The sequence below is a fragment of the Oncorhynchus tshawytscha genome, linkage group LG01, assembly GCF_018296145.1.
Source record: "Oncorhynchus tshawytscha isolate Ot180627B linkage group LG01, Otsh_v2.0, whole genome shotgun sequence".
Taxonomy (NCBI): Eukaryota; Metazoa; Chordata; class Actinopteri; order Salmoniformes; family Salmonidae; genus Oncorhynchus; species Oncorhynchus tshawytscha.
Genome location: NC_056429.1, coordinates 85,244,399 through 85,256,919, shown reverse-complemented (window position 1 = coordinate 85,256,919; position 12,521 = coordinate 85,244,399). Strand labels below are relative to the sequence as shown.

Genomic DNA, 12,521 nt, shown 5'->3' with positions numbered 1-12,521 from the left:
ATCACCTCCACCATGCTGACCCTCAACACAGGGGCCCCACGCTTAGTCCCCTCCTGTACTCCCTGTTCACCCACGACTGCGTGGCCACGCATGACTCCAACACCATCATCAAGTTAGCTGACAGCACGACAGTGGTAGGCCTGATCACCGCTGACGATGAGTCGGTCTACAGGGAGGTCAATGACCTGGCAGTGTGGTACCAGAACGACAACCTCTCCCTCAACGTCAGTAAGACCAAGGAGCTGATCGTGGACTACACGAAACGGGGGGGTGAGCACACCCCTATCCACATTGACGGGGTCACGGTGGAGCAGGTCGAGAGCTTCAAGTTACTCTGTGTCCAAATCACTTAAGACTTAAAATGGTCTAAACACACACGCAGTCATGAAGCAGGGACAACAGCGCCTCTTCCCCCTCAGGAGGTTGAAAAAGTTTGGCATGGCCCTTAAAATCCTCCAGAAGTTCTACAGCTGTAACATTGAGAGCATTTTGACTGGCTGCATCACTGCCTGGTATGGCATCGACCTCGATCGCATGGCGCTACACAGAGTGGTCCCGGAAAGCCCAGTACATCTCTGGGGCCGAGCTCCCTGCCATCCAAGACATCTATATTAGGCAGTGTGAAAGGAAGACCCGGAAAATCATGAAAGACTCCAACCACCCAAGCCATAGACTATTCTCTCTGCTTCCGCACGCCAAGCGATACTGGTGCATCAAGTCTGGCACCTACAGGGTCTTAAACAGCTTCTATCCCCATGCCATAAGACTGTTATATAGCTAACAAAATAGCCACACAGACTATCGGAGCTAACCTTGTATCCTCATTGACCTTTTTATTTTTGTCTCAATGCACACTCACAGGGCCGTACACACTCGCACACACTCCATCATCTGCTCACTCGCACATAACATGCACATACATTTATACTGACACGACACACATGCACACCCACTCAAATCAAATCGTGCAGACACACACACCCAATCACATACAAACTGCTGCTACTTTGTTTATTTTATATCCTAATGCCTAGTTCCCTTAACCCTATACATACAGTTAAAGTCGGAAGTTTACATTCATTTAGGTTGGAGTCATTAAAACTTGTTTTTCAACCACTCCACAAATTTCTTGTTAAAAAACTATTGTTTTGGCAAGTCGGTTAGGACATCTACTTTGTGCATGACACAAGTCATTTTTCCAACAATTGTTTACAGACAGAAGCTTCTGATCGGCTAATTGACATCATTTGAGTCAATTGGAGGTGTACCTGTGGATGTATTTCAAGGCCTACCTTCAAACTCAGTGCCTCTTTACTTGACATCATGGGAAAATTAAAAGAAATCAGCCAAGACCTCAGAAATAAAATTGTAGACCTCCACAAGTCTGGTTCATCCTTGGGAGCAATTTCCAAACACCTGAAGGTACCAAGTTCATCTATACAAACAATAGTACGCAAGTATAAACACCATGGGACACATAGCCGTCATACAGCTCAGGAAGGAGAAGCGTTCTGTCTCCTAGAGATTAACGTACTTTGGTGCGAAAAGTGCAAATCAATCCCAGTACAACAGCAAAGGACCTTGTGAAGATGCTGGAGGAAACAGGTACAAAAGTATCCATATCCACAGTAAAACGAGTCCTATATCGACATAACCTGAAAGGCCCCTCAGCAAGGAAGAAGCCACTGCTCCAAAACCGCCGTAAAAAAGCCAGACTACGGTTTGCAACTGCACATGGGGACAAAGATTGTACTTTTTGGAGAAATGTCCTCTGGTCTGATGAAACAAAAATAGAACCGTTTGGCCATAATGACCATTGTTATGTTTGGAGGAAAAAGGGGGAGGCTTGCAAGCCGAAGAACACCATCCCAACCGTGAAGCACGGGGGTAGCAGCATCATGTTTTGGGGGTGCTTTGCTGCAGGAGGGACTGGTGCACTTCACAAAATAGATGGCATCATGAGGAGGAAAATGATGTGGATATATTGAAGCAACATTTCAAGACATCAGTCAGGAAGATTAAGCTTGGTCACAAATGGGTCTTCAAAATGGACAATGACCCCAAGCATACTTCCAAAGTTATGGCAAAATGGCTTAAGGGCAACAAAGTCAAGGTATTGGAGTGGCCATCACAAAGCCCTGACCTCAATCCTATAGAAAGTTTGTGGGCAGAACTGAAAAATTGTGTGCGAGCAAGGTCTACAAACCTGACTCAGTTACACCAGCTCTGTCAGGAGGATTGAGCCAAAATTCAACCAACTTATTGTGGGAAGCTTGTGGAAGACTACCCGAAACATATGACCCAAGTTAAACAATTTAAAGGCAATGCAACCACATACTAATTGAGTGTATGTAAACTTCTGACCCACTGGGAATGTGAAAAAAGAAATAAAAGCTGAAATAAATCACTCTATTATTTTGACATTTCATTCTTAAAATAAAGTGATGATCCTAGCTGACCTAAGACAGGGAATCTTTACTATGATTAAATGTCAGGAATTGTGAAAAACTGAGTTTAAATGTATTTGGCTAAGATGTATGTAAACTTCTGACTTCAACTGTATCTACCTCCATTACTCCAATAACCTGCACATTGTAAATATGGTTTTGAGACTGACCCTGTATATAGTATGCTTACTTACTTATTGTGTTCTTCATATTTCTTATTATTTCTCGTGTGTTTTTTCTAGTAATACATTGTTATTGATTATTACATTGTTGGGTTTTGAGTTTGCAAGAATGGCATTTCACAGTACTTGTACATGTGACATTAAAACTTGAAACAAAGACCAGGGAGATTTTCCAATGCCTCGCAGGGAGAACCTATTGGTAGATAGGTAACATTTTTAAAATCAGTAATTATTAATTAAGGAAACCGCAAAGGATATTACCATGAGGCCAATTAGTGACTTCAAAACTGCAACAGAGTTTAACGGCCGTGATAGGAGAAAACAGAGGATGGATCAACAACATTATAGTTACTACACAATATTAACCTAATTGACAGAGTGAAAAGGAAACCTGTACAGAATAAAAATATTCCAAGGCATGCATCCTAAGGTATTACTGCAAAAAATGTGTCAAAGCAATTCCATTTTTGTCTTGAATACAAACTGTTAATGAGTACCACTCTCCATAAATTCAAGAATAGTTGTGACTGCATCATGTGATGGGTATGCTTGGCTTGTAATCGTTAAGGACTGGGGAGTTTTTCCTGTTTATTTTTTATCCTGATTGGATGTATGCACAGGCAAAATCCTAGAGGAAAACCTGGTTCAGCAAAACTTGCTTTTTACCAGACACTGTGAGATTAATTAACCTTTCAGCAGGACAATAACCTAAAACACAAGGCAAAAATCTATATTGGAGTTGCTAATCAAGAAGACAGAGCTTGAAGAATTTTGAAAAGAATAATGGGCAAATGTTGCACAATCCAAGTGTGGAAAGCTCTTAGATTTACCCAGAATGGCAGCGATTATAGCAGACTAAGGTGTTTTTACAAAGCATTTACTCAAGTGGTGTGAATACTTATGTGAATGACATATCTGTATTTCATTTTCAATACATCTGCAAAAATGTATAAAAACATGTTTTAACTTTGTCATTATGGTGTATTGTGTGTAGACGGGTGAGATTTTCAGGCTATAAGACAACAAAATGCGAAATAAGTCAACGAGTATAAATACTTTCTGAAGGCTCTGTAACTGAGTATATGTTGGTTGAGGTTGCACCATACATACAGTAGTAGATTGTGGTAGTAAAAAGACAGACACCTAACATTGTCTGTTTAAAATGCATGACTGAATAGAGGCCTCTTTGTCAACATCAATCCTTCCTGAAAACTTGAAGACATGCATGATACTTACTTTACAGGAGAATCTAAATAGGTCTTTCTTTATGGTGATATTATGGGTTAATACTGGGCCATCTGACATCTCCTGGATTCTGTTGTCTACACTTCTGTAAATGGAAGCAGTCTGTCCACAGCACACACCGGATCATGATGTGAGAAGAGGAAACATTTTTGACATCTGGTTAGGACTTCTCATATTGAATCTAATAATGATGGTATGTGAGTGGCGATTTAACAGCCATCTATCCTAGCTATCCTTTTTTCATAGGCTTATATTATAGTTTGGACACACCACTGGATAAATACAGATTGCATGCAGTTCTAAACATTTCCAGTGTATCTACAATAGCAGTAAAGTTGCATGTAGGTGTATGTGCAGATTGTCAGTTATGGTCTTTTCAAATACTGCAGCCTGGTGGCAACAGTGAAATTGCTAGTTATAGGTATGGGGTGAAGTGTTGAAAATGAATGAGCAACAATCTTCAGACCATATACAATACAATAATGTGTTGGACCTGTATGCATTATAGAGACCATCAGTGCTGTCACCCAAATCCACTACAGCAGGGGTGTCAAACTGGTTCCATGGAGGGCCTAATTAAGAGCTAGACAACCAGGTGTGGGGAGTTCCTTACTAATTAGTGACCTTAATTCATCAGTCAGGTATAAAGGGAGGAGCGAAAACCCACAGCCACTAGGCTCTCTGTGGAATGAGTTTGACACCTGTGCACTACAGCAGGGTTTGCCAAACTCGGTCCTGGGGCCCCCCCTGGGTGCATGTTTTGGTTTTTGCCCTTGCAGCTGCCCACATCTGATTAAAATAATCAAAGCTTGATGAGTTGATTATTTTTATCAGCTGTGTAGTGCTAGGGAAAAAATGTAAACGTGCAGCCAGGGGGGGCCCCAGGACAGTCTGGGAAACCCAGCACTACAGTATCATAATCTTGTGTCATCACTCCTGTTCCACGACACCATAGAAGCCAAGCAGTGGAGTCAGAGTTTTTCACACCATCAGAGCATTCACATCAGCATTTGAAGCAAACGCAGATCTGTCTGAATAGCTTTGTGGGGTGCAAGGACAAACTTCTATACAATGGTGTACAGGCCTAAAAACAACCACCGTCAAATGTACATAGGCCTACAACTTCTGAAATGTCATATTTGATGTGGTATAGACCAGCGGTTTCCCCCGTAATACAGTAAGTGAAAAAGGTTGGAAACCACAGGTCTAGACCATGGATGTATTGTGTAAGTCCATTCAAATCAAAACCAATTCAAATAGTTATTCATCTATCAATGTATTTATTTCTATACAACAAAATTCAAATAGATGAGTCAACCAATTATCCGACCAATCCTTTCAGTCCTGGAGAGTCCTTTTTATAAACATTAAAACACTTTGTATATACTGTATGTTTTCAAGAGAGAAATTAGTTTTCGCCACAACCTCCATTCAGAGAATATTGCTTTCCTGTTAAAGGCATATCAGGTTCCAACCATTGCACTACAGCATAGCACCGTCATGACTACCAGAGACAGAGTGGGCGAGTTCCTCTGCCCAGGGGTTGCTGATGCCTGCCAGATCTTATAATGTCTGGATGTAATAGCAATCTGGTGCCCGACAGCAGTCGATGACGTGGCACGCAACCATTGGCTGATGCATGCAATGTCTGAGCAGGGGAACGCGACCATTGACTTGGTCCTGTGTTAACTGTTAAAGGGAACAAAATAATGGTCCCTTTCAAGAGAAAGCCATAGTGACCCATAGTGCTGAAAAAGAGACATCCAGTAGGAGGCTATAGCGATGCTTTTTCAATTTTATTATTGTGAAATATCATTAAGCCCCGTTTTATACCAATATAACTTTTTTACTAAATGTTACACTGCCAGGTGGTTTAAAGAGAAATTAGAGCAAGGTGACAGCTCAAACAGCTGAACATGTTTGGGCAGAAAAACCAACACATCCAACAGAATAAAATCTCCAGGAAATGTACAGCCTACAAGTAAGTGGCATAAAGGCTGATTGATTCCTTGACGTATGTTTTGTCAGACACTACTGCCTCTGGGACAGCTCTTTCCAACATCTTTCCTTTGCGGCCAAAGGCTTTTAAAATGGTCAGGTTGTGAATGAAGACACAGCCGGTAGAGACAAAGGCCAGAACAAGACAATAATAAAGAGTACATAGACTTCCTATATAAGATGGATCCGACTAGTGTTCCTCAATCCCAACAACCACCTCTTGAATCACCTTAAAACAGGTTAGATGAAGGAGAAGGTATACAAACCCCTCATCATCCCAACATTTCCCATTCTTAAGTAAACAGTGTTAAAATGTAAAAATTAAAGAATGATCTCCAGCAGCTTTAGAATAAGAACACAGGGGAGGAGTGAAGACACTTGAACACCTGCCGTTGTAACCTCACATAATTCAGAGCAACTAAACAGGCGTACCAAAAGTGCACCTTCACCCCCCCCCCCGTGTCCTCCAAAAACGCCCCGCTCACACCCTTCTCTCATCGGAGATGAAGGGCAGGAGCCGAAGCACATGGTACCCCTGAGCCGACAACCCTCATATTGGTCCCCTCCCTCCTACAATCTTCTCTCATCTCTCCAGCCTCCCCAGAACGTTTGCCAGGCCAAGTCCTCGGGAGACAGGGGACTAACGCTTGGACTTGGAGTCTTCAGCTTCTTTTTCTAGGAAATCGTCAGATAAAGACACAGTCTGTTAGGCACTGGATTCAAAAGGAGTAACACTTAAACCAGTCTGTCTGAATTAACACAACAGTTCCTGTATGGCCATCTCAGATTACCATTGAGAAATACCAATACCTAGCGGACTTTACAGCACAAAGTACTAGCACAGTAGATGTGTAATCCCTCACCTTTTTTGAGGCCGTCCCTCTTCTTTTGCGCATCCTCTCTCTGCTTCTTGATGATGGCCAGCCTGGCGAGGTCAGCCCGTGCCTGGTCCGTCTTCCCCTCGAGGTGCAGCTTCATGTAGCGCTCCTTTGCCTTCTGCTTCTCAATCTCCTCCCTGAGACAAAGTGTAACAAAGTCCTGCTATCAAAAAGTCCAAGGTCTATTAACAACCCCACCACATTTGCTGTTATCATTTCCATCTGAATTTTAACTGGGCGTGCTGAGTGGAAATTAAATAAATCTTCTTGCCGACACCTACTCCCAAGACCTTCACTAACCCAAACGCTTCCAAGTCAAAACGGGTCATTTCTGAAATTACTACCTTTAGTCATTTAATTTTAGGCATAGGCCTGAGACTTGAAGGACCCCCACCTCTCTCTGCGTGACAGCTCTTTGGGTGCGTTGACATCTAGCTCGGTCACCTTCTTACTTTTCTGCGATATGCGGTTGGGATTCTCAATCTCGATCAATCCCTCCACTCCACTCTTCTTCTTGTTCTGTAATAACAGAGAACGTCAAGACACTGAACAGAGTCAACATTGCAGCTCTGACTAAAGTAGTGTTGGCAGGTAACACTTTCAAAGTGAGTAGGAGAATCTTCACAAGTCTCAGTAAAACCCCACATCAACACTTCTAATTCCTTGGCGGGAGGCCTAGAACTAGACATTAAAAAGGAGCACCCTCACTCACAATGTCCTCCTCTTCACTGCTGCTGTCGTCAGATCCTGATGACTTCTCCTCCTCCTTCTCTACCCCGCCATTCGCCTCCTGTCACACACACACACACACACACACACACACACGTATTAGATCATGTTAAAGCCATCATGTCCGTGTTTGAAATGCATTTCTCATACCTTGGAGTATATATGTCAATGTTACCAGCCGAATTAGCTGGTGCAGGAAGTCAAGGAGCTGGGCTATAGCATGGTAAACACATTTTCAACCAACCTTTACTTGGCGATACCGCCTTCATTCTCGATTTGGAGGGCAGGGGGAACTCCAAAAACCAGAGAATATTCAAAAACAAATGTTAAATCCACTTTTTGCACCGAGTGGAGAGTTCCCTTGCCATTTAGCTGATGGACATCTCCATTTCCCTACGTCATTGCTGGAACTAGCCATTTGTAAGTGCCGTGACCACACGTAGAAGAACATAACAGCGCAGCACACTGTGACCAAACAACACAAATATCTGCACACATGCAGGAGGCATTTCTCACTCGGTACAAAAAGTGGAGGAATGTCTTTGAATATTTCCTTGTTTTCAGAGTTTCACCTGCAACTAGAAAGTGCAGTTTAAGACACCAGCACCTTCCAAAATGTAAACCCAGGGGTCATATCTCTCCCTGCACTTGAAGCTAGAACACTGTATAAAAATACATGGAGCTGTCCAGTGGTATAAAGCACTTAAGTAAAAAATACTTTAAAGTACTACTTAAGTCCATATTTGGGGTTTTTGATTACTTTTACTTCACTACATTTCTAAAGAAAATAACATCATTTTTACTCCATAGATTTTCCCTGACAGCGAAAAGTATTCATTACATTTTGGATGCTTAGCAGGACAAGAAAATGGTCCAATTCACAGACTTATCAAGAGAACATGCTACGTTTGTAAATTATGTCAGAGTGTTCCCCTGGCTATCTGTAAATGATACTTAAGTATATTTGAGCAATTACATTTACTTTTGATACTTCAGTATATTTGAAAACAAATACTTTTACTCAAGTAGTACTTTACTGGGTGACTTTCACTTGAGTAAAAGGAAAGATGCCTTAATAGAAAATTACTCAAGTATGACAAATGGGTACAGTTTCCACCACTGGATCTGTCTAGAGCAGAGATGGGGCAACTCAGTTGGGCTCTCAACTTACTTTTGAGAGTTAGAATAGCAGAATACATCAACTTAATTTGTCCTTTGGACAAATAAGTTCCCCCCTAAAAAAATTCTGGTTTGTAACTAATATTTTACATCATTGTATGATGCAAGGAACCAATTTACAAAATAAAATGCATTACTCTTTTTTTACCATAGAGAATCTGACAAAAATGTAGGCTACACTGTCTATTGTCTTCTTTGCATATTCAAGACTTTCTCAAAACACTGCCCCTTTAAGGATGTCCTGGTGGATGATTGGCCACCATTTGTAGCCTATAAAATATATTGCAACATTAAATCCAAATACTACGAGTCCCGTCGTCCCTGGGATTACAAAAAAATATATCTACACAGTTCAAAACAGACTCTGGGACAGTTCTGGGTCGACATAATTCACACAACGGGCACTGTCCTGCACTCTCCGGTCTAGTGATTTGATCTGAACGAACTGTGCCTTGAGTATGTCGTCAGAATCAAGCCTTTAGACATGAAATATCCTTCCTTCTATTTATCAAAAATGACTGGCATTTAGCCTATATTTATGTAATTAAAAGTTTCATTAAAGTTTGACCCCCCCCCCATATGTATCCAAACCAATGCTAACGAGGCTGTAGCCAACAGGGGTCGTGTTAACACAGAGAGAAAACAAAAGAGAAAAAGCACATGAAATATCTTGCTGCATTTTGCAAACACATTACTAAAATGCCTCCAATTGTAATTTCTTCTTGGCAGAATACTAATTTTGTGCTTCAATTACACGTCACTCTGATAAGATTTCAAGGGCATTCTATCAGCAGACAGCGCTCTGACTGATGTATAGCTATATTTCTGTGCTACTTTTCTCAGGTAAAATGCAAGATTAACTTCAAGCAAAACATTAAATGTAGCTGGCTACATTCTTTCTATGATAAACATTAGAAATGTGATGGCCATGCATCATTTTTGCAAAAAATCCTTCCCTTTTCATTGACAGCTAATTTCCTGCTAGCCAAATAGCGTTGCACTTCGTTGTCATTGATAAAGATGAAGCTATTTTCTGCCAAGTGTGTTGCACTAATGTATTTTCTGTGAATGAAAACTATAGTTGCACACTAATGATCACTATTGAAGTAAAAAAACAACACTACTTTGGATATAAAACACAGGTGAAATAGTTTAAAACAGATTCTTTTATGGTCTGAGTTTTGAAAATGCAGATTTCTGAACGCAACCCCTGGAAAACATGCAAATCACCTACACATGTAGGCTTCATTCATGTACATGAAAAATAGATTTTAATATTATTCAGATTTTGGGAAAGGCTAGGACTGCATGCACATTCATCCTCTGCACACCCTACCATTCCAGTGTTGAATTGCTATATTGTAATTACTTCGCCACCATGGCCCATTTGTTGCCTTACCTCTCTTATCCTACCTCATTTGCACATGCTGTATATATTTTTTTCCTACTGTATTATTGATTGTATGTTTGTTTATTCCATGTGTAACTGTTGTTGTATGTTTATTTTTTTTATTTATTTCACCTTTATTTAACCAGGTAAGCAAGTTGAAAACATGTTCTCGTTTACAATTGCGACCTGGCGAAGATAAAGCAAAACAGTTCGACACACACAACAACAGAGTTACACATGGAGTAAAACAAACATACAGTCAATAGTACAGCAGAAAAATAAGTCTATATACAATGTGAGCAAATGAGGTGAGATAAGGGAGGTAAAGGCAAAAAAAAAGAAGCCATGGTGGTGAAGTAAATACAATATAGCAAGTAAAACACTGGAATGGTAGATTTGCAGTGGAAGAAAGTGCAAAGTAGAGAAATAATGGGGTGCAAAGGCACAAAATAAATAAATAAATACAGTAGGGGGAGAGGTAGTTGTTTGGGCTAAATTATAGATGGGCTATGTACAGGTGCAGTAATATGTGAGCTGCTCTGACAGCTGGTGCTTAAAGCTAGTGAGGGAGATAAGTGTTTCCAGTTTCAGAGACTTTTGTAGTTCGTTCCAGTCATTGGCATCAGAGAACTGGAAGGAGAGGCGGCCAAAGCTGAATTGGCTTTGGGGGTGACCTGAGAGATATACCTGCCGGAGCACGTGCTACAGGTGGGTGCTGCTATGGTGACCAGCGAGCTGAGATAAGTGGGGACTTTACCTAGCAGGGTCTTGTAGATGACCTGGAGCCAGTGGGTTTGGCGACGAGTATGAAGCGAGGGCCAGCCAACGAGAGCGTACAGGTCGCAGTGATGGGTAGTATATGGGGCTTTGGTGACAAAACAGATGGCACTGTGATAGACTGCATCCAATTTATTGAGTAGGGTATTGGAGGCTATTTTGTAAATGACATCGTCAAAGTCGAGGATCAGCAGGATGGTCAGTTTTACAAGGGTATGTGTCGAATTGCTTTGCTTAATCTTGGCCAGGTCACAGTTGCAAATGAGAACTTGTTCTCAACTAGCCTACCTGGTTAAATGAAAAAAATGTGTGGGTATGGATGTGGGTATACAGACCTGCAAGCCACTGCGGCCTCATGCCGAGTTCAGATGTTTTGTAGCACCCACCCCCATCAAAAGTTACCCATTACTGGTCTAGAGCTTTTGTTACTCACAAAGGTACAAAAACGTGATATCCCCTCAGAGACATGGGTCCTTTACTCACCAGCTCTCTCTGTGCTTTCATCTGTCTGTCGATCTCTTCTGGGTTGCTGAACTGCTTTCCCCGACCCTTGTGACCTTTTTTACCTTAAAACCCCAAATGGGAGAGCGCGTGGCACGTTGTAGCGATAACAGAGAACAAGAGATGAGTCAGACATGACGTTTACTCACTGCGGCATGGTTAACTACAGATGTCAGAATCCAATCCATAAAAGTGATTTAACTTATTCGCTGCCTGGATACAGTTGTGGCATAACTCATTAGCCACATATCATTACTATCAGGGGGGACAGTAAATGCTTGCCAAGAAACATGATACTGACATGAACGTAAATGGATGAAATCAACCGGGTGCACATGGTGCTAGCCAGATGAACAGTTTAGCTAACATTAGCTAGTGACAGTAGCCTAACAGCTAGCAAGCTAACAACTAACGTTACATAGTTAACGTTAGGTACAGTGACTACTGTAGCTAGATGGCTATCTGGCAAATCAAGTTGCCAGGTGTCAATTTGCTTCTCTATGGCTAGTGGCTAGCAAGCGATGTCAGTTCTCACGAAACGGGGAACCTCAACAAAACATACATTTTGCCAGATCCTTCCAAGTCGCTAGCTAACGCTTAGTTTGCTATATTTATTTTAAGGTAATGTTCCGTTGTATGGCTAGCTGACGTTAGCTACATTTGGAACGTTAGCAAAAATAACGGCGTTTGATACTTACCGCCTCTTGGCATATTTGGTACAGGAACTTGAACAACAAACAAAGAAAATGTATTTTAAAAAATAAATCACTTCACTGTTTCCAGCAAAACAGTGTTTATTTTCCAAAGAAAAGGCCTTCACAAGAAAATACTTGTCTCCTGCTAGACAAATGCACAATACTTTACCCGCTTCAGAGCAACAAGAGTGAAAGGCTGTGATGATGCAATATTCAGCCAATCGCTAGACAGGAATTTTGACAGGCTTGTCAACAGACCATTCATATCACCAAAATACATGCAGAGTGGACGGAAAGTAAACATAGCCAATGAAAACACATATCTGTAAGTGCGTTGCTTTAGTAAGCACCGCCCTAATTATTTTATGTGGCGGTCATTTTTGAATTAGAAAATATTGTACCTTACCAGCCAGCCAGAGCCAGGTGTCCAAATCACAAACGACTTAAAACGGTCCACTCACACAGTTGTGAAGGCACGACAGCGCTTCTTCCCCCTCAGG

The 12,521-nt window shown here is 41.5% G+C and overlaps 1 protein-coding gene across 2 annotated transcripts; it reads right to left on the bottom strand.

Moving 5' to 3' along the window:
- Positions 1 to 5,134: 5,134 nt before the first annotated feature.
- Positions 5,135 to 12,222, bottom strand: LOC112258678 (28 kDa heat- and acid-stable phosphoprotein). Of its 2 annotated transcripts, none has more exons than XM_024433216.2 (6): positions 12,025 to 12,222; positions 11,309 to 11,391; positions 7,463 to 7,540; positions 7,145 to 7,269; positions 6,736 to 6,887; positions 5,135 to 6,541 (listed from the first exon to the last, which is right to left on the bottom strand). In XM_024433216.2, the coding sequence occupies exons 1-6, from the start codon at positions 12,035 to 12,037 to the stop codon at positions 6,513 to 6,515; spliced, it is 480 nt and encodes a 159-aa protein (XP_024288984.1). In that variant the 5' UTR covers positions 12,038 to 12,222; the 3' UTR covers positions 5,135 to 6,512. The 2 variants fall into 2 exon arrangements, with proteins under 2 accessions (XP_024288984.1, XP_024288978.1); XM_024433210.2 differs by having other exon boundaries at positions 5,135 to 6,547; positions 12,025 to 12,221.
- Between the last annotated feature and the right edge of the window lie 299 nt (positions 12,223 to 12,521).